Source organism: Calliphora vicina, chromosome 3, assembly GCF_958450345.1.
Source record: "Calliphora vicina chromosome 3, idCalVici1.1, whole genome shotgun sequence".
In the NCBI taxonomy this organism is placed as follows: Eukaryota; Metazoa; Arthropoda; class Insecta; order Diptera; family Calliphoridae; genus Calliphora; species Calliphora vicina.
This window is the reverse complement of record NC_088782.1, coordinates 73791628-73818645: the sequence shown is the minus strand read 5'-3', so window position 1 is coordinate 73818645 and position 27018 is coordinate 73791628. Positions and strand designations below refer to the sequence as shown.

Sequence of the window (27018 nt, the reverse complement as noted above, 5' to 3'; positions counted from 1 at the left end):
TCTAAAGAGAATTATATAATCAATTAAATTATTTTTGAAAAATAATCTAATTGATTACTAATCGTAATCCAAAATTAACAGCTATGACTTAGGATCATATATGCTTAATTTCATGTTTCTAAGTCCATTGTCATATAAAATTCAAAAAGTACCATTAGATGAATAAAAAAGTACCTATAGTTCAGTTCTCACATTTTGGTACCTAAATATTGTTCCCTATTCCTAACACAAACTTCACTCAGATACATATCAGCTAACTTTAATGTCGATAAGTGAAATAATTTAAAATATTAAAATAACATAATAAAATATTCGTATGTCTATGTCAAATTATAGAAAAACATATTTTATGAAAAAGTACCAAAAATAAACACAATTTTTATCCCTTAAGGGTTCGAATTTCCAAAAAGTACCAAACTTATATTTTTTATTTTTTGTTAATTAAAGAATACGATTTAAAATTTGTTTCTATCTTTATTGGTTTAAAAGATACATAGGGTGCAAAAAAAGTACCAAAATAAGTTTTTACCCGTTTTCTCCCCTAAAAGTTTCGAATTTCCAAAAAGTACGAAACACCTGTCAGTTTATTTTTTAAATGGAGTAACATGCTATTTTATTTTTTTTTGTATCTTTATTAGTTTTGAAGATATAAGGTTACGGAATTTACCCGTTTTTACCCCCTAAACGTTTGAATTTCCAAAAATCCCTTCTTATCGGATCGTTTTGGGGAGGGAGGAACCCACAGTTAAAATTTCGTGATTCTAGTTTCAGCCGTTAGGACTGTGCGATGATAAATCAGTCAGTCAGTCATTCATGCAGTCAGTCAGTAACGTTACTCTTTTATATATATAGATAAGTTCTTATATTTGGCTTGATTTCAAAAATTGTTCGATTAATACTTATTAGTTACGTTTCCTGTATGTCTTTATATTGATTTATATTTATTCCGCTAAATTTTTCAATAATAGGAAATATGATCCACTAGTTTTAGTCATCTAAAAAATAAATATACATACATATTTTTAATTAATAGAAAATCTGTGAAAATTGTATGTTTTAAAATTGTACTTACTACTAAAAGAGTTGGTAAAGACATGGTCATAAACCAGGAAATATTTAGACTAAAAACACGATTCGTGCGAAGAATCATAAAATGTATAAGTTGTTTAAATTCTGCGGACTCGTTGTACCACTCACAGCTGTATAAAGCCAAAGGAATCTTTTCACACTAAAAAATAAATTTGTCATGACGATTTATTATTAAAAGCAGTCAATGTACAGAATAAATATTACATACCTCAGTAGTCAAACGTTGACTATTGTAACAGTAAAGGACGATTTCATAACCAGCTGCAGAAAGATACAATACCATGCGCACTAGAGTAATTTTATCTGATTCCTATAAAAGAAATTGCGGTTATTTATTTAATTATTTTAAATGTGTTGAAGATTATATAAAGTCAATTTAACGGTGTTAAACGGTTACAAACAAACAAAAATATTGAAATCTACTGAGTGATAGAACATACTCTATATCTTTTATTTAATTTCGTTAACATTTTTAATCTGACAATATGTATCTCCGGTACCGGACAGAAATTTACACTTTCAATGAGTGGGAGGATCTTCTGGATATTAAACTCGTAAATTACAAATCTATGTTATAAGCCGACAAATAGAGAGTGTCAGGTAAGATTTGGATATTTTTACAACATAATTGCATTTTCTTTGGGGAGCATAATAATATCGGTTGAAGACATGACTGCCAGTCTTCATACGGCCGGGATACCTTTAGTAACGCCATTTCAAGACTTTTCTGGAGTTTGTAAATTTCGAAATTATGTAAACTGCTCATCTTTTGAGATCAAGAACGAATCAATCGACTGAAAAAAAGTAGTCGGACGAGGCAAGAACTGGACTATAAGGCGAGTTAGGTAAAACTTCTCAACCATTTCTTTCTAAATAGTTTGTAAAAGGTATTGGAACATGTTTTCTAGCGTTGTCATGATAGAATATTACTGTTTAATTTTTGGGCGTATACTCGGGCATTTTTCGACCAATGTTCGTTTCAAACGAATCAGTTGCGTTCATCAGTGGACTTTAGGCGGATATTTCATTGCGGGTAGGCGGATATTTCTGCTTCAGCATATATTATTTTCGCCAATAATAAATGTGAATGTCTGTCGTGTACCTGGTACTCATTTAATTAATCCCATTGAGTTGTTCTGTATAAATGTAATAATATTGATTTTTCTCGATTTCTTGCTTGCTATCATATGAGGAGCCGCAGAACAATAGGTACTTTTTCGCATTTTTTCAAAACTGGTTTTTTGGTATTTTTATAATATTTGGGTTGAAATCTTCTAGAAACAATCAAATTAGCAAAATAAAATAAAAATTATTTAATTTCAATGTGTAATTTGTTTATATATTATGCAATTTTCTTTTATGTAGCTTCTAAATATTGTTACGTTTTAACCTTTTCAAAACGTTTGTTTGTTTCCTTTTGTCGCCGAATGGCTCATAAGCGAGCTGAAATTTTATTATTTGTTTTTATTATTTGTCTTTATTATTTGTCATTGTATAATTTTGTAATTCATTTAAAATATTTATTTGAAGTTATATGGCGTCCTGTGAGCCGCCTTAATGTTTTGTTTATTTGTCTTATTTACCTATTTGTTAGTGAAGATTATGTATTAGTTGTTGTTCTTTTTTACATTGATCTCACTGCAGTGCTTTTGTTTCGTTAAGTTGATACCGTTATTTTTAATGTGTTATACACATAAATAACTAGTGGTTCAAACAAAATAATATTTAAAGGTAAAGTCAGTTCATAAGGGAAAAGCACTGCGGTAAGTAGATGCAATTTAATTTGTATTTCTTTTATTTTAATGTTAATCATTTTTAATAGAAATAAACGCACGCATATATACAAACGCATCGTGTCGCACCGCACATTACTGCAAATTATTTAAAATTGTTTGTGTCTTTTTTGGTGTTGTTAAATTCGCCCCTTATGGACGACCATCGCAGCCAGCGATAACAAATTTTATTTCGCACTTTTTGAGCTGATATTTGCTAAATTTTTGTGGTTCCTTGTCTGCCGGAATAAAACAAAGTTTGCAGATTTTTGTGCGAAGTGGTTCCTTGTCTGCCGGAACAAATACAAATTAATTTGGAAATAAATAAAGGGTTCCTTGCCTGCCGGAACATAAAATAATTGTTTGAAGATTTCCAAAAGTGGTTCCTTGCCTGCCGGAACATAAAATACATTTTTTTAAAAATATTTAAAGTGGTTCCTTGTCTGCCGGAACAAATAAAATTAAATCTGAAATATTTTAAAGTGGTTCCTTTTCTGCCGGAACAAATAAAAATATATTTAAAACATTTTGGTGCTTATTTGCTGTGATTTTTGTGAGATTTTGTGTGCTCTTTGAGAAACGCTTGTGATTATTTGTGGTTCATAATGCATCGCTCCCCAGCAAGAAAAAGCCAGCGATTACAGTCAACAATGAGCCAGCCTAGTAGTGGTTCCTCGCCTGCCGGAACAAAAATTGTTTCTCAACAAGTGGCTCCCTCGGTCGCCGGAGTTTCTTCTTTGCCTGCCAGTTCTCATGTCTCCGGAACATCTTTGACTCCCTCCGCCACTGGAGTGCCTCCACAAAACGTAAGCACCATTGACGTCACAACAAATCAACCAATTGTAATTGCTCCTTCTGTCGCCGGAGTGCCTACAAGTTCCACCGCCGCCGGAACAACTTATGCCATAGCTACCACAGTTGCCAGTGTTCAACATAACCAACAAAATTTTGATGAAAATAATTTAAGCTCTTCTGCACAGCTTAATTTGGAAGGCCCAGCGAGCGTTATCAATTGCCACAAACGCTAATTCGACGCCGAGTTCTTCAGCCGCCATGCCACAGCCATCCAATATGGCGCAGTAACGGGTACCATTTTCTTCGGTAAGCTGCAATGAAAATAATTTTTCGAATTTGTGTGGAAGTCAACCGTCGCCGCCAAATTTCCGATTGTCTCAAAATGGTGGTTCGTTATTGATGCATCGAAAAATTTATGATTTACCGGATTTTAGTGGCTCGCCTGAAGATTGGCCCATGTTCTCAACGGCTTTTAATCAATCGACTGCTGTATATAATTATAATAATTTTGAAAATTGTTTAAGGCTCCAAAAAGCTTTGAAGGGTGATGCCCGTGAATGTGTGAAGTCGTTGCTGATCCATGCAGATAACGTGAGTATGGTTATGAAACAATTGTGTTTTCAATATGGTCGCCCAGAGATGCTTATTCGTTGCCAGCTACAACAAGTGAAAGAAATTGCGCCCATTAGTGAAATTGCTGTGGATAAACTTGTGCCCTTTGCTGTTAAAGTGCGGAATCTTGCCGCTAATGGACAACAGCATTTAGCTAATCCAACATTAATGGAAGAATTGGTCGGAAAGCTGCCAATGAGTAAACAAATGGAGTGGGCCCGCTGTGCCTCAACAATAAAGCCATACCCAACTATTTTGGATTTTAGCAAATAGCTCAAAGATGTTGCTGATTTGGTAAGAATGGTGCAAACTACAAGTGGAAATCGTCAAAATAATGAACCAAAAAGAAAAGTTGTCCTTCATGCTGCTGATGGTCAACCTAAACAAAAAGAATGCCCTATGTGCCAGGCAAATCATAAAATATTTGATTGTAGAAAATTTGGTTCATTAAGTGTGCCTAATCGTTGGAGTGAAGTGAAAAAAATGAGGTTATGTTTTTCGTGTCTCGGTAGTGGACATTCGAGTAGATTTTGCCGTTATCGAAAGACGTGTCCCGTAGATGGTTGCCTAAGAAAACATAACAAATTATTACATGATGTCAAAATTAATGATGGTGGAAAAAATGAGCTTTCGTCAGAGTCGCCTGCTCCAAGTGGTTCCACAAATGAAAATGAGTCTGTTCTTAGCTGTGTGTTGTTCCGAGTGGTGCCAATTGTGCTTTATGGTCCCAGTAACAAAATTGAAACCTATGCGTTGTTGGATGAAGGTTCGTCGGTTACTATGGTGGACAGCTCCTTGGTGAAGAAACTTGGTCTTCAGGGGCATCAAAGTCAATTGAATTTAAATTGGTATGCTGGTAAGGCATCGCAAGAAACGGCAACAGTGGTTGATATGCACGTAAGTGGAATTGGTAAGCAGAGAAAATATGCCTTGCGAAACGTTTATGAAGTTTCAAATTTAAAATTGCCGGCCCAAAGCTTCAATATGGATTTAAGTCGCCATCCTGGTTTGCCCATTAAATTATATAATGATGTTGTTCCCAAAGTTCTGATTGGATTAGATCATTGTCATCTGGGACTTCCTGATGAAATTGTGTCTAGGATGGGTCGTATTTGGGAAAATGATGGGTAAGCAAGCTAGTGAAAATGTGTGTCTTTTGTCAGTTCAGCCAGAGCAAAGACTCTATGACTTAGTGGCAAATTATTTTGAAACGGAGAATTTTGGTGTGAAATTATTTCCGGTCATAGAATCAAAGGATGACTTACGGGCTCGAAAAATATTGAACGAAACTACAGTTAAGATTGATGGTAGATTCTAAACTCGGCTCTTGTGGCGTGCAGATGATGTTGTGTTGCCTGATAGCTACTCCATGGCTCTAAATAGACTTATTGGTATTGAGCGAAAGATGAAAAGAAGTCCTGAATTTGGTGCTGCCTACAAATCCATTATGAAGGATTATTTGTCCAAGAGGTATGTACGTAAATTGTCGCCTATTGAAGCTGCTGATTTGTGCCCCAGGACTTGGTATCTTCCACATTTTGGAGTGATTAATCCTAATAAGCCAGGAAAAATTCGTTTAGTGTTTGATGCTGCCGCATCTGTCGCGTCAAGATGACTACCCATCCTTTGCGATGGGTAGTCATCTTGACGCGATGCAGAGGCTTAAGTGCAAGGAGCCATGGGGCCGTGCTGGCAGGTACAACCATACCAGAGGGGCTCATGGTGAGCACGAACTAAGAGCTACCCTTCTCCTTGTCAAGTAGCGTCTGTATATCCCTATGGGGCGGCTACTTGACGGTACTGTCAGAAGGTTTTCCCTTTCAATGAGATTGGGGCCTTCTTGACAGTACATGTCCGTTTTTCTGGACCCTTTGGGTCCTCTGTCCCTTTCCCCTACAGAGTCCGAAATCCACCAGCGTCTGTTCCCATATTGGGCGGCTTGGTGGTCTGTTTGACCCCAGTTATGTCGGTCCGTCCGATAAATGAATGACGATAAACAGAGCCCTATGTATCCGGTCAGGGGCTTCATAATCTCCGGAGACCCTATTCCCGCGGCGGCGATTTTAGGTCGCGGTGAATCGAGAGCTACTGAGATCCAGGTTAGTTCGGTGGCGACACCGGGCCGAGCTAATCTGCTAGCTACTGGCGCTCAACAACAAGCAGGAGGAGTTTTAGGGAAACCTAAAGCATCTGAATGCGCAAAGACTGCATCCTCTAAAAAAGGATGCAAGATTAAAAGCAGCGAGGTGCCTCTGAATTTCAACCCAAGCTCCTCGAAAGCTGCCTTGGCCCGTACCGACAGAGGATCGGTAAAAACCCCTGTTTTGGGAGCTGCTAGCTTGAAAACTCAGGCTGTAGCTAACCCAGTGCCGATTGTGAGCAAGGGTGCTGCGAACAAGATTTCGGGTACCCAAGCTACACCTCTCCCTGTCAGTAAAGGAACTGCGAACAAGTTTTCGGGTTCCCAAGCTGTGCCTCCTGCCCAACAGGGCGACAACAACCCCACAAGGCACGTAACACCAGCCAGAAGGGCTTTTTTGAGACGGCGAGCCGCCGAAAAAATTATCGACCGGTTAGGCAACAAACCTGCCGAGTCACTCTCGTCTGATGATCTATCATCACTCAACTGGGCAAGGAACATCCTAGCTGACCTGCAGAATCCTACTCATGCGTCTAAGGACGCGCCTAAACGGCAACGTTCCGAGGAGGAGGCGCAATCGCAGAGCCAGCAGCCCGTGACGAAACGTCCCAAGTCTCACCGATCGTTTGACAAATCCTTCAGCGAGGTGGCTAAAGGTCATCTTGCTCGGGCTGTCATCGATCGGAGTGACTCTGACTGCTCTATATCCCATGCAAATTGGGATATGGTGCGCAGAAAACTGATGGGAGTGTTCTGGCGAGTTCTCAAAGAGAACCCGGGACCCCCCCCTCAGTGTGATGATGCCGGTTGGTATCGCGGTCGGGTTAAACTAATGGCTTGTTCAAACGAGCGATCTGCCATGCTTTTTAAGCAGGCTGTCGCTCTGTTGGACGGCCTTTGGGAAGGAGCTAGACTGGATGTGGTCTCTGTTGACGAGATACCACGCCGGCCTAGATCCACAGCCCAGGTTCCCGACGAACCGGCGAAACCGGAGGAAATCCTGGAGCTCCTTAGGATCGGAAATCCTGACATCCCTACACATGATTGGATGGTTGCCAGGGTCTCCGAATCCTAAGGGGGATACAGGAGGATCACGGTCATCATGAACCAGGAGTCCCTAGCGCCTCTTCGGAAAAATCTAGGAAAGGTCTACTACGGTTTCGAGTCGATCTTTCTTAGAGTTTACCGAGGAGACGATAGGGGTAAACTGGTTCAGGATGACATTGAACCTACCCCCGAGGACATGTCTTGCGATGAGACTACTAGTTCTGTTGCTCAAGAGGACACCCATTCCAACTCTGAAATGGTGGGTGAATTTTTTGGGCCATTGGACGATGTAGTTGACGAGGACGCCCTTTTGGACTCGAGTCCCTCGGACCAAGAAGAAGACTGTGGGTTATACAGCAGTACAAGTTGGCCTTCATTAAATCCCTCAGAATTCGCTGCTCGATTGTATCTGGCTTTCATTTTGTCGCTGGTCATTTTTATTCGTCTGCGTACGAAGTTCGTTAAGGTCATCTTGCTCTTGGGAAGTGTTTTCATTATTTGATGAGGGCTTAATACTTGAGTTCTGTCCCGAAGACAATTTTGCAAACCCTTCCGGTGCTCGATGCTAAAGTCATAGCTCTGAAGCCGCTCAATTCAACGAGCCAGTTGCCCTTCAGGTTGTTTAAATTGCAACAGTGTAGGCAACACTGGCAAAATTAGGTACAAATCGTCGGTAGTACGTGCAAAGGCCTAGAAAACTGCGCAATTCGTGAAGATTTCTCGGACGAGGCCAGTCCTTTACGGCTCGTATTTTATCCTCATTTGTTGATATGCCGTCTGCTGTTACGCGATGCCCTAACTCTTAACTTCTTTCTGGAAGAATGCACATTTCTTTACGCTAAGTTTTAGTCCAGCCGCAGCTATTCGTTTAAGGACTTCTTCAAGGTTTTTCAAGTGTTCATCGAAAGATGAGGTACACCAAGCATGTCTTCCAGTGAAGTCCTTTCAACACATGTTCCATTAAACTCTCGAATGTGGCTGGAGCATTGCAGAGTCCAAAGGGCATCACATTAAACTGCCATAATCCATCTTGGTAGCGGGTAGCTGACTTTTTTGGTAACGTCGTTCAGCTTTCTATAATCGACGCAAAACCTAGTGCTGCCATCTTTCTTTTTAACTAACAGAACAGGCGAGCTCCAAGGACTAGATTATGGTTCGATTACTCCATCCCCCTCCATTTCGTTAACCAACTCCTTCACCTCACTTCGTTTTGCTAGAGGAATACTTCTAGCAAAACGAATACTTTACAATTGCCGTTCTACCTTGGCTTTGACTTTTTAAGGCGAAGACCGAATATTACCAGATTTACCGCAATTATAACATTTTACTCTGGCTTTGCTATGCTTATCATTAAACGCCTCCAAGACCTTTTTTAATTCGTCGACTATAATTCTCATCTTCAGCAACAACCTCGATATTGCGCACCTTGCATATTTGCGGCTTTGAAATTATTTTCGCCGTTTCTTGCTCCAGTGCAAATGAGACTGTTTCAGCAAATGATGGTTTAGGTGTAGCACAAACCACATGTTTTATTTCAGGATCGCGAATGCCATTGACGAATGCCTCTATCTTGATATGGTCGAAAAATGGGTTGTTTTCCCCTGGATAAGTAAGCTGTAGCAAATGCTCGATTTCCAATGCAAAATCTTCTGTTGCTCACTGGCACGCTTTCAAGAACTACCGCTGCATTTCCTTTTAAGGCCAAAACCAACTCGATAGCTTTTTCTTCGTATTTCCACATGTTTCTAATGTCAACCGTATCAAACTGGAACTTGAACACATTAAATGGTGTGGTGCCATCAAAACTAGGGGCCTTTATTCTACTCGATGTTTCTGAAATAACTCGCACCGGTCCGTCTTGGCATTGAAGATTATTAACCTTTGTTTCTAGGTCATGCAGTTTTTGATCAACACCATTTTCTAAATCTGACACCTTCTTGTCAATACCATCCACTCTGCTGTTAAAAGCTTCAGACAGTTCCTGAATTTTCTCGTCTGTGACTCTAGATGATTCTTGAAATATCGCTTCCATTTCAGCTAGGAGTTTCTCGTTGTTGACTTGAACTTCAGCTAATAATTTTTCATTGTTGACTCTAGAAGTTTCTTGAAATTTCATTTCCATTATTTTATGTTCTTCTTTAACTTCAGCAATAAGTTTCTCGTTGTTTACTTTTGAAGTTTCTTGAAGTTTCATTTCCATTATTTTATTTTCTTCTTTAACTTCAGCAAGAAGTTTCGAATTTTCGTTCATTTTCTCCATCATGGCGGCAAACATTGTGTTTATGTCCATGTTGCTCGTTGTTGAACGGATACATATCTCAGCTTTTTCTTTGTACTCAAATTCGTAAGTACCGATGTCAATATCACGCCGCTTGAATTCATCTATTAGCATTTTTTGCAATTCTGCCTTGCTACCTGCTGTTGGCAGGTCCAACTTACTCAATTCTTTCTTGAATTGTTCAACTTTTAGTTCCTCAAACTTCATGCTTATTAATTTGCCATCCCACTTCTGACACCAATTGTTACCTTTTTACCTTTTCAAAACGTTTGTTTATTTTCTTTAAATAAACCGGATACTTTTAAAAAGCCGTTTAGTAGTTTGAAAATTGTAACAACTCTTTATTTATTTAAAATGTACAACAATCACAGAATTAAATAGTCACTCAATGTTTTTATACACATTTAAAAATTCTCAGAAATACAGACATTCTATAATGTACACGAATTCACACTTTAAGGCACTCAGTTGATGTTTATTCGAATAGCGTCTCTGATAAACTGACTAATGACTGCAACCTCTGTCACTATTTCTAACACTGCCATCTGCACTCTAGATTTCTCTTTAACTGTCTAGAGATTTCTAATACATGCGGCATCTGTGATGTACTTTCTACATTGTTCTTTAACTGAATATTCGAATTCGAATATACGGTCGCAGCAAACAGCGTTGCTAACTTACGATCAATGGTCAACAGATATGTTACAGTTTGCTATTACATCACTGTTATTTGAAAGCATTAGGCTACTTTTAAATCAGCCGTTAAAATCGTTATATTTAAATTCAAGTACAATTTCGTAACAATATTAACAAACTATACTTTTTGCTTACATAAAAAGTAGTGCATTTCTAACCCTTTGATAAAATTGAGGGTGAAACATGTAACATATATTCAGGGTTTTAGGGTAACATTATTAGAAAAGAACACGACCAAACTACATTTTTTTCAGAAAAGAACACAAAGGGTAAAAGGCAGAAAAAATGTACCATTTATGCCAGAAAAGAAAACACCATAAAATTATGATTAAAAACATTAATTTATAATATTATTCTTTTAAAAAAAACGAATAAAAAACTTACTTTTTAATTTTGTTTTGAATAGGAAATATAGGCTTTTGTATACGTATTTGTTATTAATGAAAACCTTAGGTCTTGAGAATTGATATCTTAGTAAAATTAAATAATTTTATAAAATTTTGGGACGATTTACCTCAAAAACTAAAAAAAATTATAATATGGTGATTTTCCACGAATAAAAATATAACATTTGAATTTATGTAAAATTTTAACGGTTAGAGATATCGTAACAAAATTTGGAAAAAATATAGACTCAAGTATCATTAAATCAATGGCATTCGAATTTTTGACAGTTTTTATTTTTAAATAGCGAAATTCCTAAAAAGGGAAAAAGTGTTCCAAAAACTGAGTTTTTTTAGAAAAGTGCCTACTGTCAAGTTAATTAAGGTGTGATAGTAAAAAAGTTTTGTAAGTATATTTAAGAAATATATAGGGTTATACAAATATGAAGCTTCTTGTAGATCGGTGCTTTGCCTTTTTAGAATTTTTTATTTAAACCGAAATTTTTTTTAAAAATTGGCCAAGTTTGGATAGGTCAAGGGGGGTGCTATGTCGGCTTAAATGAGCCAAATTTTGTCGGCTTAAATGAGCCAAATTTTACTTTACACGATTTTGCATTAAATTCTCATTCCGGATCATATACAAATTGTACATAGATCCGAAGAAAATTTTTTTCTACAAATGAAAAAATATATGCGCTTTTTTGGAAAAAAATCTAAAAAATACAATATAAAATAGCTGATATGTTAAAAATATATTTCAACCCTCTGTAGGCCATATCTAAAAAACCTGAATATCTATTCAGCTAATAATGATTGCCTACACATGTAAGCATATTTTTTGTAGATCTTCCCAAGGACTATTTACATATATTTAAAATTTCAGCTCATTCGGATCACAAATGGAATTTTGGCGATTTTTTTAAAAAAAAATTTAGACCCGAGGTGACCACATTTGAGGAGTTACGCTCTGGCCCCTATTAGCGCTAAGAAGCAGAACAAACTCAAATCAACTCTAAAACACCTCAGTTCCAACCATGTGAAATTTCGTAACAATATCTCTAATAGTTCCCGAGATACCGAATTATTTCAAAAAAAAAAAAGTTTTTAAACCACTGAGCAACACGGAATACCTGATAACAAATTTCAAAATTAGATTCTATTTTTCCATTTTTAATAAAAAATCTATATAACTGAAAAATTTCATTAAAAAATATTCATAAATAAAAATTTAATTTCAATAAAAAGCATTTTTTGACATATTTTTCAAAAAAGTATTACATGAATTTTGGAATTGTCAAAAGTTATATGTACATATATATTTTTTAAAATATATATTTAAAAACAGACAAAATTGCTTATCCATTGATATATAACATGTTTACGTTTCTTAGGTGGCAAATAATTAAGGGAAAACTTAACATCTCGCAAAGAATTTCCCTAATATAGAAATTCATAAAAAAAATATGATTGTTTCCCTCTTTTTTATGCCCTCCACCACCATAAGTGGTGAATGAGAAATATTCATCTGAGAACCAACAAAGAATATATATTATTGATCCTTATGAAATTCTAAGTCGATTAAGCTATGTCCGTCTGTCTGTCCGTCTGTCTGTGTAAAATACGCTCACGTCCAAAATAGACCAACAAAATTGGTAAACTTGCAAGGAAAATGTTTATTGTTCTCCTAAGCAGTTTGGTATTGAAATCAGTAAAATCGGTTCAGTGGAACCAGAGTTATGAACCAAAATGTGAGACAACCTAAAAAACATGATAATTTTAAAATAGTTTTTCTTATTTGTGCAAATATATTGCAGATAATACCACAAAATTTTACACACGTTATTTTTATGTCAAAAGGACTAACTCTGGTAACAATTATAGGAATCGGTCCATGATTTATCCTAGCCCCCATACAAATTTCTTCCCGAAATATGGTTCTTTGGTCTTTAAATGCCTACAAAATTACAGTATCCACACAAAATTCAGGAAAAATAAATTTCGTGCTTAAAAAAATCACAACACCAAATTTTTTGTGGATCGGCCCATATTTGAGCATAGCCCCCATATAAAGTTAATTTCCGAAAATCACTTAAATAACCATAAATATCTTATAAATATAGCTATTAAGTTTAAATTCGTCATAAATAGTCCCCATATATACAAAAATCGTTATACCTAATTCTATGAAGATCGGCCAATAATTGGTTATAGCTCCCATATAAGGACCACTTCCGAAAAACACATTAACCTACATAAGTATCTAAAAAATATCAATATCAAAACAAAATTTTATACAAATCTCTAATTTATATTTAGAAATCATACTACAGGATTTTGTGAATATCGGTTCATATTTGACCATAGCTCCCATATAAGGTCCACTTCTGAAAATCAGTTAAGTACTCATAAATCTCTTATGAAATACTTTTATCATGCTAAAATTCGAAACAAATAATACTCATATACATAGAAATCACTGTACCAAATTTTACGCAGATTGGCCGATAATTGGTCATAGCTCCCATATAAGGTCCATTTCCGAAAAAGATATTAACCTTAATAAATATTTAAAACAAATCGATATCAAAATGAAATTACGCACAGATCAGTAATTTTTATCCAGCAATCATACTGCTGGATTTTGTGAATATCGGTCCATATTTAACCATAGCTCCTCATAAATTTACAAATATAGTTATCAGGTTGAAATTCGAAACAAATTTGTTCAATATATATGTATATACAAAAATCGATGTACCAAATGTTACAATGATAGGCTCATAATTGGTCATAGCCTCCATATAAGAACCACCTCCAGAAAAGATATTAACCTGCACAAATATCCAAAATAATCTGTACTGAAACAAAATTTGACACCATGAATCGTACTACAAGATTTTTTAAATATTGGTCCATAATTCGTCATAGCTCCCATATAAGGTCCAATCTTGTGAATGCCGTTGTTTATATGAAATACGATAAAAATAGCACTCAAATACTTAGGGCCAGAATAGGTCATAGGTTCCATATATTGAACCAAAATAGTACACAGATCAGTAATTTTTAAAATAATACTACTGAATTTTGTGAATATCGGTCCATATTTGGCAACAGCTCCCATATGAATATATAAAAATCATGTTAAAATATTTTATGACAATCGACTCATAATAGCTCCCATATAAGTCCCACAACCCAATATCTTCAAATTTTTCTAAATATATTTGTATACCCTTTTTTTATACTCTGTTTATTCACTTGAGGTTAAAAAGGAAAAATTAGTCTTACTAACCATGCCATCATATTTAGGTGGAGGGTATTTAAGATTCGGCACGGCCGAATATAGTACTCTTACTTGTTTTCTATACCACTGTGCGCTGCTAGAAGTTATGATATGTTATGAATATTTTGTTAATACTTACCAATCCAACACTCATTTGAAAAAGGACTATGCCCCATGTAATCAAGCTCAGTAGAAATTGTGATAAACTGATTTGTTTATAAATTTCACTTATACTCTGTAAATAGCTAAAAAAAATAAAGATTCAGACAATTTCCATTAAGCAAATTTATAATAAAGAAATCACTCGAAAGTACGTTGGCATTGAAAAATGCATTGACGCAAATATTCCACACGTTTCTTTTTAGGTACATCTGGTGAAGTGGATTTTTCAATCATCACAATCAGCACTTGTATTAGTCCGACACCATGTACACACAAGACTATAAAAACGCCATCGAAACTAACTGCACCTATAAGTATATAAAATAAAATTTTGAACGGGCATTATCAAGAAGCAAGAGGTTAATGTCTTAAATGATTGATGCATACCATAGAGATATAGACACAGAGCCACCATCAATATGTATAAAAACATTTATCTGGTTCACCCGATTTGTAAATATGTAAATACACAGACAAAACAAATTCGTAGTAGCAACCGAATTTGTTGCCAATCGAATGATTCTGCATTGGTGACCGAATTTTACAGTTGTGACTACAATATTTTATAAGAGATAACCAAAGTTTGCTAGAACCGAAAAATTCTATGTGTGCAACCATTCATTCGATTGGCTACAAAGTCGGTTGCAACTACGAATCTGTTTTCTCTGTGCAGAGAATAATTTCAGACAGAAGGATGGATATAGCTAGAGTTGTCAAACCGTTTTTCGAATTATTTTTTTTTTTTAAATTTTCCGGTTTTTTTAAACCGGTTTTTACAAAAGGACGGTTTTCGAGTTATTCGACAAACCGGTTTTTTTGTCTCGAATTATTCGACAAAATCGAATATTTTTTAAAATTTATTTTAAGATTTTATACGATTACTTTTAATAACACTGTCCAACAGCCTTTTAGGAACAGACTAGCGACATTTTTGTAGAAAGAACTTTTTTCGGTTTTCTCTAAAAGGGGTCAAAATTACCCTAAAGAGATGAGATAGGGGGTTAAGATCTTTCACAAAAATTATCACGATATACATAACTCTGACAATAAGAATTCTCTTAGATATGAACTTACAACTTTTTTTCAGTTAGTATAATGCTACCTCCGATCAAAAATTTAAAACTTTGACCCACTGTAAAAAAAAAATTAGGCTAGCAGAACTATAAGTTTAATCTACAAAAATGATCTACTCAATATGACCTTTCGATATTCTGTTCCAATCAAAAAGTCTCAATTTGTTGGACAGTGTAATTAGCTATTCCATTTTTTTAATTTTAAACAAATTTTAATACAAAACGTTATATTTAAATTAAAAAAGACCCCTTTCACACTAGGCAATTTAGTTGCGCAAGTCTCTTGTGTTTGTAGATGCTAGAGGTAATTCGGGTTAAGGAGAAGAAAATTTTGTATGCTGTTTTGTTGTTGAGCAAGAGACTTGAGCAACTAAATTGCCTAGTGTGAAAGGGGTCAAACCAATGTAAGCAAACATTAACAGATAGAAGTCAGAAAACATATCGAGCAAAAAATAATCTGGTGCCGAATTACCGCATTTGATATCAAGTAAATTCGATCGTAATTTTCTGATTTGAAATTACGGCATTCGATATCTAGCATGAAATTTAGTACATTTTGTTATAATTACGATATCGAAATAATTTTTCGATACGTTAGTTCATTCGATCACGAGTGCGGTAATTCGGACCCTGGCTTTTTAACTTCACCTGTAATAAATTCCCCATGTTATAACATATGTAGTAACACTTTTTATACCCTTCACCATGAGTGGCAAGGGTATAATTAAGTTTGTCATTCCGTTTGTAATTTCTACATTTTTCATTTGCGACCCCAAAAAGTATATATATTCTGGATCGTTATAGATAGCGGAGTCGATATAGCCATGTTCGTCTGTGTGTTGAAATCAACTTTCCAAATCCCCTAAATAACTTACAAACATGATTGATACATAAAAATCTCCGGAATTCTTCCGGCTCGGTTGTTATTTAAAATCGAGAAAATTGGTCCACAAATGGCCGAGATATAAGCAAAAAACCTATGTATTTTGTTAGTGTTTCATGAAATCATGTACATATGTATATAATAGCATAATAAAAAGAAAACAAAAGTTTTGTTGTGTATATATATGTACACAGAAAAAAGTTTCAACATAAATATTATGATTCGAATTCATTGATTTCAATTCATAACATTTATAAATAATTTCTTAAATAGTATGATTTTTTTAATATTTTATGTTTTGAAATAAAATCTAGAAGGCTTAGAAAATATAATTTCAATTTCATTTTTATTTTTATGTTGTTCAAAAATGTTTGAAATTTTTCATGGAAAATTTTTAGTTTTTTTATGATTTTCAGCTACAAAATGATATAAAAAGCGCGAAAATGATTTAATTGATTTAAGAGGATGAAATGCTTTTATATTTATGAATGTTTTATTTTGTTTAATGATAATTTTTAAGTTTCAGATATTCTCCTTTTTATCTTAAAATATTGGCCAATATATGGTTATTATGCAAATATTCTTGCACTAATTCATTATATAATACAATTATAATGCAATTTATTAAAAAAATTAAGTAAAAAAAGCAAAAATTTCCATCATGTAAAATTTTATAATATTTATGAACTGTTCTTATTTTGAATGAAATAAGTTTGGGAAAAAAAAGTCAAGTTCGATTAATAATATTTATTACAAAATTCATTCCAATTATGATTTTTTTTTTCTGTGTATGTAGATGTGTGTAATACAGATTGAGTATATTCACCAATTCTATTTTGTTTCTTTGTAAATCTAATTCTCTAACAAAATAGAGAGAGTTGTTTATAATGAGTTCTCATATGAGCAACTCTATCATACGTAAGCAGCACAAACACCCAACAACCATGAATGAAATAAACAAGATTGCGACATCGACAATTCCGTTATTTTAGTGTACTCTTTTACTCTTTTTTCGTGACGTCAACAGCAGTGTTGCCACTTCATGTGTAATTACACATATTGTGTGTAATTTTAACTTGGATGTGTAGCCCATGTGTAATTGAGTGAATGTGTAATTCATGTGTAGTTTTAAATTCCAATTATATCCAAAATATATTGTCAATGTATGTCTTTTATCTATATTTTTGATTTTAATTGAATAAATGAATTATGGATTGTTCAGATTTCAAAACCGACTGAAATAAATATGTACATTTATATGAGGAAAAGTAGCTATATCCTCTATTTTTAGTATTTTAGTATTCATATTTATTATATTGTACTCGTTTGTTACTCAGTATAATGGAATTATGGCCTTATTACACATTGTGTTGAGAAATAAGACCATATGACTTTATTACCACCGTGGGAGTGAAATAAAGTCATAATCAATTATTGGCCAAAGAGGAAATAAAGCCATATCAGTGTAAAATTGCTTGTTGCTTGTTGTCCGCTCTTAGGTACTTTCTCCTCCGTGGAATGCGGCAGGCGGCTTCGCTAAATAAAGCCTTTCTTGTAAATAAATTATTAAAAAATACTTTTTTTTGGAGTGGATGTTCTTTAATTTTTGATTGAACTTTCTTTTCTTGGCAAATTAAATAAATCATTTTAGCAAACAAAAAATTGTCTAAATGCAATAATGTCATAATGGCTTTATTTCACTTCTTCCATGGAAATAAGGTCATATGGTCTTATTTCTCAACACAATGTGTAATAAGGCCATATGACCTTATTGCCTATGGCCTTATTTCACTGCACCTGGAATTATATGTACTAGGATCGCCCGGTGGCAGAAATTCGAAAACCATATATGTTTTATTAATATAGGTGGACAATAACATACTTAAAAGTGTACCACAAAAAAAACGTGTGTCCTATTTATATATAAGATGAAGATATGAATCAAGTTTGAACTAAATTAACATTAAGGTTTGCAGAAAAATACGATAAGTAATTTGAAGATTGCTATGTTTGGTTTTCCAAGTGGACATTTCGCCTTTTGTGATAGTTTTGTTTGCGTAATATTGGTAATAGAAACTAAATTTTAGTTTATATATAAGACTTTTAATTCCAACATGAAAAAAATATAAAACGACAAATACTATTCAATAACTATACATTTTTACAAGTTATTACAAATTGTAATTGGAAAAACATTAATTTTCAAAATAACCCCAAATCGAAAATTTGGATTTTTAAAATTTTAAATTGTTTATAGAATAAGGGTAAATGTATTTACAGATAACGGTATAAACTATTATATCGGTAACGGTAATTGCAGTTATTTCGGGGTAAAGTTAGCCAATCTTAAGAGAAAAAAACAAGAACGTAGGAATTTGTGTGAGAAAAATTTATTTACAAATTGTTACTAGTTATTTTTTATACCCGTAAGAACTGTTTTGTGTTTATGCTATTGTCTGTCTGGTTTGTGTTTTAAATAATAAACAATAAAATTGACTTACTACTTTGGAAGCTTTATTTCAAATTTATAACTACAAATTTTATAAATATAAACGTTACAAGATTTTACTGCTAAAGTATTTACTGGGAAGGAAAATGGTCAGAGCTATAATTTTTAAACTGAAAACAAAACTGATTTCCAAGCACTTAATATAAATTAGGAATAAATTAAAATTCGAAAGCAAACAGTGTGCTATTTTTTAAATATTGTTAAATTTTTAATAGAAATGTAACAATTTAAAATGGAACAATCTCCGAATGGAAATTGATTAATATTTGTTAAAAGCGTATTTGGAATTGACATATTTGACTGATCTCAAGAATTCATTAAATTTGAAAAATTCACAAAAAAAAGAGATTGATAACTTTGCTTTAATACCCCTCATGTATCCAAGTCCTGGATAAATTAAAATTACCGCAAGTGAAAATTGTCCATTGACAATAAAGTGATCGTATTTGGTCCAAACATCCCAGAGTCCACTTTGACAAACATTTTATATTCATCACAATTTCTCGTATTGAAATCACGAAAATTTATTTACACGTGTAATTTTTTCTCGTATGTGTAATTGAGGCATGAGGCATGTGTAGTTTATAATTTTCTTGGTGGCAACACTGGTCAACAGTGACCCTTTTCTTATGTTCTGAATGTAAAATACTTACTTTTTATATGAAATTTCAAAACAAATAGTGAAAAATAAATAAAAAAAAATTAATTAAAAATTAAATGTGCAGTCAAAAATTGCAATAATAATAATAACTAATATTATTGCAATTTTATATAAATAATAAAAACCCGGTGGCCGAAATTCGACCAGTTTTAAACGCTTTTTACCACTTTTATGGAAAGAATTTTTAAAAAAAAATTTATATTGTGCACATCTAGAGAAAATAATATTTTAAACCATATATGTTTGATCAATATTGGTGGACAATAACATACTTAAAAGTGTACCACAACGTGTGGCCTATTTATATATAAGATATAAGATAATAATAAAAAATTAAAATCGTGAACTAAAATATAGCAAAAATATTGAAAATTAATAAAGTAAAATATGTCAAATAACATAAAACCTAAAATACATTTTATTTTATTAAACATAAATAACTTTTAAACATAATTATTGACTTTTCCATTCTAAATCACATACAATTTTCATATAATACAATCAGTTTGGGTCACTTTTGACGTCACTGAGCTTAAGAGAATTTTTTTAAGAGAGCCATGTTGCCATCTGTGTTTATTTTTTTATGGCCTCTCCCTGGTTTAGAAGTTACAGATTTATTTCCCGCTTTTTTTTCTTCTCATACCACTGTGTGTTGTTCTTGTATGTAGTTACGCTGCCACCTGGTTAATTGCGTACCCCCTCTAAAATTCGAGTTTAAGAATAACCCTGGGTTTCTGATCGATATTTTAGATTGCTTTTGCAAGGCATGGACACTAGGGTGGCCCTTAATAAACGAAAGTTGGATTTTGGCCATTCTCACCCTCCAGTTTGGTGAACATTAGTCAACAAATCATCCAAAAAAAATTTTAAGTACATCGGTTGGGTTTAAGACGTGCCGCAAGCCCTCTGAAGTTTTGAGAAGCATTTACAAGGGGAAAAATGCATTTTTTTCAGTTTTTGTAAAAATTTTGCCATTAAAAAATTACTTTTGCAATTTAATTTAAAAGAATAGAAATGTGTACGCAATTGTCGTTCTAATGAGACATAAAAAACTGAAATTGGTCAAAAAATCTTAAAGTTATTAAAAATTCGCCAGGCCATTAACGTGTCTCAGGCAACTAGAACAAGAAATGTAGGAACAAAATTAACATATTTTGATAAATATTAAAACTAAAGCTCATTTTTACTTAAAATATATCCATATTTACTTGTATATGAGTTTTTGTCTTCGTAGGATACCGTTAACCTATTCTTAGGTATGAACAAAAAAATAAAAATTTTTTAACGGCAGTTTCAAAACTCCATTTTCAAATTTTTAAAAATTTTGTTAAACAAATTTCAGAATTTTTTGATCATCTAATTGGGATTTATTAAGAATATAATAGGGAATAAAAATGTGAAAAAGTTATGAAGATATCTCTTATAGTTTTTCCGTACCTGCGATTTAAATTTTGAAATTTTCGAGAAAAACCATTTATTTGCCAATTTTTTGGCGAATGAGCTCTATTTCCTAACTCTTATGAATTTCTATTCTTTTAAATTAAATTGCAAAAGTAATTTTTTAATGGCAAAATTTTTACAAAAACTGAAAAAAAATGCAATTTTTCCCCTTGTAATTCCCACCCTAATGGACACACTGTCAAAAACTAACTACAAAAAGTCCGGTTAATTTTCCGGTATTTTAAAAATTAGTAGAATAAAAAATAATATACGGAAAGTGTTAAAAGCTTACAGCCATATGCATAAACATTTACAAAAGGTTTATAAACCAATTATAGGAAAATTTTCATAAAGTTGTATTCATAAACGATTGATAGCTTAAAATACCTTTGATAAACAAAGGGTCATTTGATAAACAATTGTTAAGTCTACAAATTTTATAATAGGTTCCACCCTACTTTAAACCTACTTTAAGAAATTCTTTTTACTTTTTATCTTTAAAAAGAGGATTTTAAAGATAAATTTGGAATAATAGAATTCATTAATTTTTGTTATTTTTTGTGTTTCAATTACGAAAATTATCTATTCAATAATTTTTGTATTTGAAATTCAACCAATAACGAAAACTGTATATTCAACTGTCAAAATAATCAAATTCAAAACTCAAAATTCAATAGAAAATATCAAGAAATTTAGTTTTTGAGCAAATGAATACTTGATTTAATTATGAAATAATTGAAACCAGTTCAATATGGGATAAATGTTTAAATTGAAATATAATTTTTTCTGTGTACATGCAACTGACAAAATTCGATTGGCGACAAATTGGGTTGTGATAACGAATCAGTTTTCTCTAATTCGGATTATATTCGGGTCCAAAAAAGTAAAATTTCGGAGAAAAATCTATTTAGTTCACAAATTTTTGTTTTCGTGTTATATTCTGCTGTCTTGTTTTTACTAATATAATCTTACCACTTAGATTTTTGATAGCAGTGTTTTCTCTCTATGTATATATATCTCGACATTTCATACATCTGAGTCCTGATAAATACTACTTACACATTCCGGCAATATAAGTGGCACATCCATTAAGAAACATTTGCAAATGATAGTATGGAAAAGACATTCCTTTACTCTCCCATATTGGATAAACTGAGGGGTAAGCTAAAAAAATAAAATTATTCTTAGAGATCCGATCAAGCCCAGACTTTCGACAAACGAATTTGCAATCTTTCAGATGTTTTTTTTATCCAATGAATTTTTTATATTAAAGAAAAAATACCAATTTAGGTCAAAAACATATCTATCAAGTAGATACGACCATATTGAAGACAAATTCGGTTGTCTTAATAAATCGATATCTTTTTAGCGATTTGTTCGTAGACCAACTTACGTAATACATGTTTATAATTGGGAGTCCTTTTTATTTGATGATATAAATTTACAAATAAAGCTGAAAAGAAATAATTGCTAATTATTCCCGCACAGCAGCATATATAAAATATTAATTGATGCCGAATATTCTTCCAACTCAATTCCATAATGTTGTGTATAATCTTCTTAAGCTTTCCCGAAATGGGAAAATCTAAAATAAAAGCTTTAAAATAGTTTTTTATTTCTTATATTAAGAATATTTACCTTTATCTTTTTGAAAGATTTCAGATTTTCTTATAATTTCATGAGTTTGTGCCTGATCAAGAAGAACGTATAACTTTCGTTGTATAAATAGAAAGTAAATCATCTTTATCATCGAAATAATTGTTTGTAAGCCAGTGCAGATACTCTGTTTCAATATTAAGATTAATTACTTTACTTTAGCTTTTTATTATTTACATTGATAATTACATTAACGGCCACAATTTCCAATTATTTTAATTTAGCTCGAAAAATTACAAAATAGCTGGTTGACCAACATGCACCATTTAAATAGTTATTACAAAATGTGTGATTTTTGGAGAATTTTCTTTTTTTAACCATTTTTATTTGCGGTATTTTTCATTGGTAGATTCAATTTGAAAGGAAGCATATGAAATCTATCTACATATGTATGTATATTTTTTATATTTTAAATATGATTATTTTTGGACTGGGAATCTATCTTATGGGACGATTATGGATAAGACCCTGACTTCAGTTGCAACCCCAAATTTTTTCTTTTCAAGTTGTAAAAAGAAAGTGATAGCTGTCATCTGTAATACTATTTCGGAAACTGAGAACGCAACTTTAGTTCTATTGCCATCCATAATATACCCATCAAAAACATATAATACAACTGTAGGATTCTGTTTCACTGTGTGTTGTAGTCGTTCTAACTAACAGTTACAGTTCCAATCGCACTTTGAAATCTATATACAGTGCACTCGCGATAATATGCACTAATTAAAACCAGGGGCCGAATTACCGCATTCGATATCGAGTAAATTCGATCGTAATTTTCTGATTTGAGATTACGGCATTCGATATCGAGCATGAAATTTAGTACATTTTGTTATAATTACGATATCGAAATCATTTGTCGATACGATAGTTCATTCAATCACGAGTGCGGTAATTCGGCCCAGGTCAACTCACTTTTGCAAGATTGTTCATATTTGCGAATGGCATCTAGTTCCCATCTACAAACATTTTTCTCATAAAAATAAAAGTTTCTTATGTTAAATATTTTATTTATTGTTTATTGGATTTAAAAAACAACAATTTATGGAAAAAAGGAAACGAAAAAATCAGTAGATTTTTTAACCCCAAATTTATTTCTAAATTAGTAACACTTGCACCTTTTCCTAATTGTTCTAAAATTTCTGATTTTTCTTTTAAAGTTAAAAACTTATGTTTTTTGTATGCATTTTAAGAAGTTTTTACGTTCAATTTATATTTAAACAAGTAAGAGAGCTACATATATTCGGCTGTGCCGAATCTTATATACTTCAAAATACAAATTTTAAATATTTTTAGGTAAACAAAATTTATTTCTTTTTTCCAAAGTTGTTTTTTTCATTTTCTGGAAAATTTTTTTTTTCGAATTGTTATTTTATTTTTTTAAATTTAAAAAAAAAAATTTGTTTTTAAAATATATTTTTTCCGATTTTGACACATTGTAGGTCCAACTTCCTATGGTCTTATATACGTTGTTGCAAAGGTCTTTGAAATATCTATGATTAGATATCCATATTGTCTAAAGTAATGACTAGGGGGCGGATTTTCATGCATTTATTATTGGAAAATATGCGCCTAAAATATGCTTCAAAAAAATCAAAATATGACCTAAAAATTTAAAAAATATGCACTTATATTTTTGTGCAGAAACATAAAATAATTTAGTATGGAATTCGGAATGTCCAAAAAATACACAACACTGTTGCCAGCAGTTAGAACTCTTTAAATTATACCAGGAATTAAACAATTAAAGTTATAAAACTATTTTTAAAACAATTTTGCTTCTGAAATAACGATGGACGATATATTAATTGTAATATCTTGGTATGAATACTTGTTTAATGCCATAATCTTTAGAGCTTCTCTATTGTGACTTTCCGTTTAAAATCATCAATATTTTGATCGTGCTGTAAAGTAGCATCCAACCTTAATTTTTATCTCGTAATAAACCAGCTATTAAGCAATTAGTAAATGTATCCCTTATAGACGGAAATAATATCTGATCACTTGGCTGACTCCAATTTATATATTTTGGGTCATTTGACGTGCTATTTGTAATGCAGAGAGAAGTCAATTGGCTACTTTATACATCCCATGGATGTATAAAGACAATTGTCTCTATGTAATCTATAGTGTGGGGACTTTAAATGTTAATTGTGTAGTGAATTTGTGTCTAAGTTATCCAAAATCACTAGTTTACGACAGTCTCGTAGAAATGACTGTCAGGAGCGGTAACTGTGTATGTGAAGTTACAAAATCTTTCGATAACGATATCTCTTATAAATCGAATTTGCAATAAATACAAATATGAATGTTTTTCGATACATTTAATGAATTTTTGATACTTAAAAAAACTAAACTTTTTTGAAGAAAAATGTTTTGAAATGATAATTTTCAATTACTGATAGAGAAATGATGAACATAATGCCAGTTTCTCGATGTCGAAAGAAGTTAGTCGATAACATTTACTGCTATTTCTATAACAAAATTTTTTGTCGAAACAATGTATTGCCCATTAATGACAAAAAATTATATTTTTATTAAAAATTGGCATAATATGCATATAAATATGCATTTTGAAGTAAAATATAACAAAATATGCATTATCGGATAGATAATTAGTCTACATTGTTTTTGGACGTTCGAGAAAAAACATGCATTTGCATATAAATCCGCCCCCTAGTAATGACTTAATAATCCAGATATAGTAGGTCAAAAATCGAGGTTGTCCTGTTTTTTCCTCATATCTCAGCCATTTGTGGACCGATTTAGCTGATTTTAAATAGCAAACTTCTCGAAAGCATGTCTGACAGAATTATTGAAGATTTGGATCCCGAAGATATCTGGAGTCTTCTGAAAATTGATTTCAACAGACAGACGGACATGGCTTAATCGACTCCGCTATCTATAAGGATCCAGAATATATATATTTTATAGGGTCGGAAAATTATATTGTGGAAATTACAAACGGAATGACAAACTTTACAAACGGAATGACAAACCTTCTCACGACGGTGAAGTTTATAAAAATTAATATGGAATTCCAGCTGAATGTGTGCACCAACTAAAACGTGCATGTTAGAAATTTTGATTGACAGTTGAAGACAATTTAAAAGCAAACACGGAAACGGAACGGAAATCCCCAAATTAATATGCAGTTGAATTTGAATTTAGCCACTACCCTGTTGATTTAGTTTTTAACTCTGTGTAGATAGATAAATATGTACGTGAAAAAAACAAAAATAAGCTGTTCATATTTTAAAGCTTCTGCACAAGTTCATATTTTAGAGTAGCCAATGGGAGTAAAAAGTGTTCATATTTTGGGGTGTTCATAAGTATATTAGGGTGTTCATTTTATCGCGAGTGCACTGTATATAAAAATAAAATGGTTCATGTAGGTAATCGCATCATGTGAGATCGGCTGGAGAAATTTGGCTGATTTTTTTATTCGATTCGAAATTTTCAAGAGATGATTTGTAAGAAAAAAAATTCAAAAATTCCTGGTAAAACTCAATTTTGAGTTTTTAATACATTACCTCCTTTTCACTTCTCATTTTTCTTAATAAAAAAACTCGAACAACTAACAACACAGCCTTCTTTTCACTTTTTATTTTTATAAGTATGAGAAAATTTTTGGAAAACACAAAGAACTAAATTTGACCGCATCCTTTTCACTTCTAATTCTCCAACACGTACCATTTCATTTTTATATACATATATAAATTAAATCATTAGTAAATAGCTAAAGATCGAAGTCGTGGCGGTCAGCTAGTTATAATTAAAAGCACCTACCTACTGTTTGCCATAGAAAGTGCAAATATGATATGTAATGTTTTACCTCAGCTATTTTAGAGATATCATCAAAGTAACGTCTTGTATAACACCAGTGTCCATACATGGAAACAGCACTGCAAATTACTAAAAGCAAATTTATTCTGTAAACATAAAAATTATTAAATACTAAAGCGGCCAAAAAACAAATATTAAATAAAATTTGCGATTCTTTATAATTACAATTATAAATTACAAGCATTTACTATTAGAAAAACTTTGTGTTGACCAAGTAATTCGCACAGTTACTTCTTTATACAGTTTCAAAGCAATTATTAAAGTATCAAAATACTTACATTTTCAGAGAATCCTTGATAATAGAAGAACTTGTTAAATTAACACCCAAGCCCAAAGAAATTCTTATTAATTCTTTGATTTTATTATAATTGCGTTTTCTTAAATCCTGCACTTCATTGTCGGAAAACATTGTTAAAAAATGTCCACAAAATTAGTTTAAAACCTTGAAAATATAACTTCTTAGTTGAGCGGTTTAAAGCCAAATGATTGTTAAACAAATATGAGTTGAAATATAAAATGTTACAAGTTATTTATAGCACAAATTTTACAATCACTACCCTTAAACAACACCTATGTATATACCATTGTGTGAGTGTCATTTAGTCATGTTATAATTTATATAATTAATAAATTTGCACTAAAATATTTAATGCTTCAACTAATGTTTAATATGTAGTATGTATAAATAACTAC

The 27018-nt window shown here is 32.5% G+C and overlaps 1 protein-coding gene across 1 annotated transcript; it reads right to left on the bottom strand.

The window, feature by feature from the left end:
* Positions 1 to 941: 941 nt before the first annotated feature.
* Positions 942 to 26734, bottom strand: LOC135955796 (odorant receptor 63a-like). Its single transcript, XM_065506162.1, has 10 exons — positions 26604 to 26734; positions 26315 to 26411; positions 22462 to 22606; positions 22217 to 22408; positions 21883 to 21987; positions 14400 to 14565; positions 14235 to 14340; positions 1298 to 1399; positions 1073 to 1228; positions 942 to 995 (listed from the first exon to the last, which is right to left on the bottom strand). The coding sequence occupies exons 1-10, from the start codon at positions 26732 to 26734 to the stop codon at positions 942 to 944; spliced, it is 1254 nt and encodes a 417-aa protein (XP_065362234.1).
* Positions 26735 to 27018: the final 284 nt, after the last annotated feature.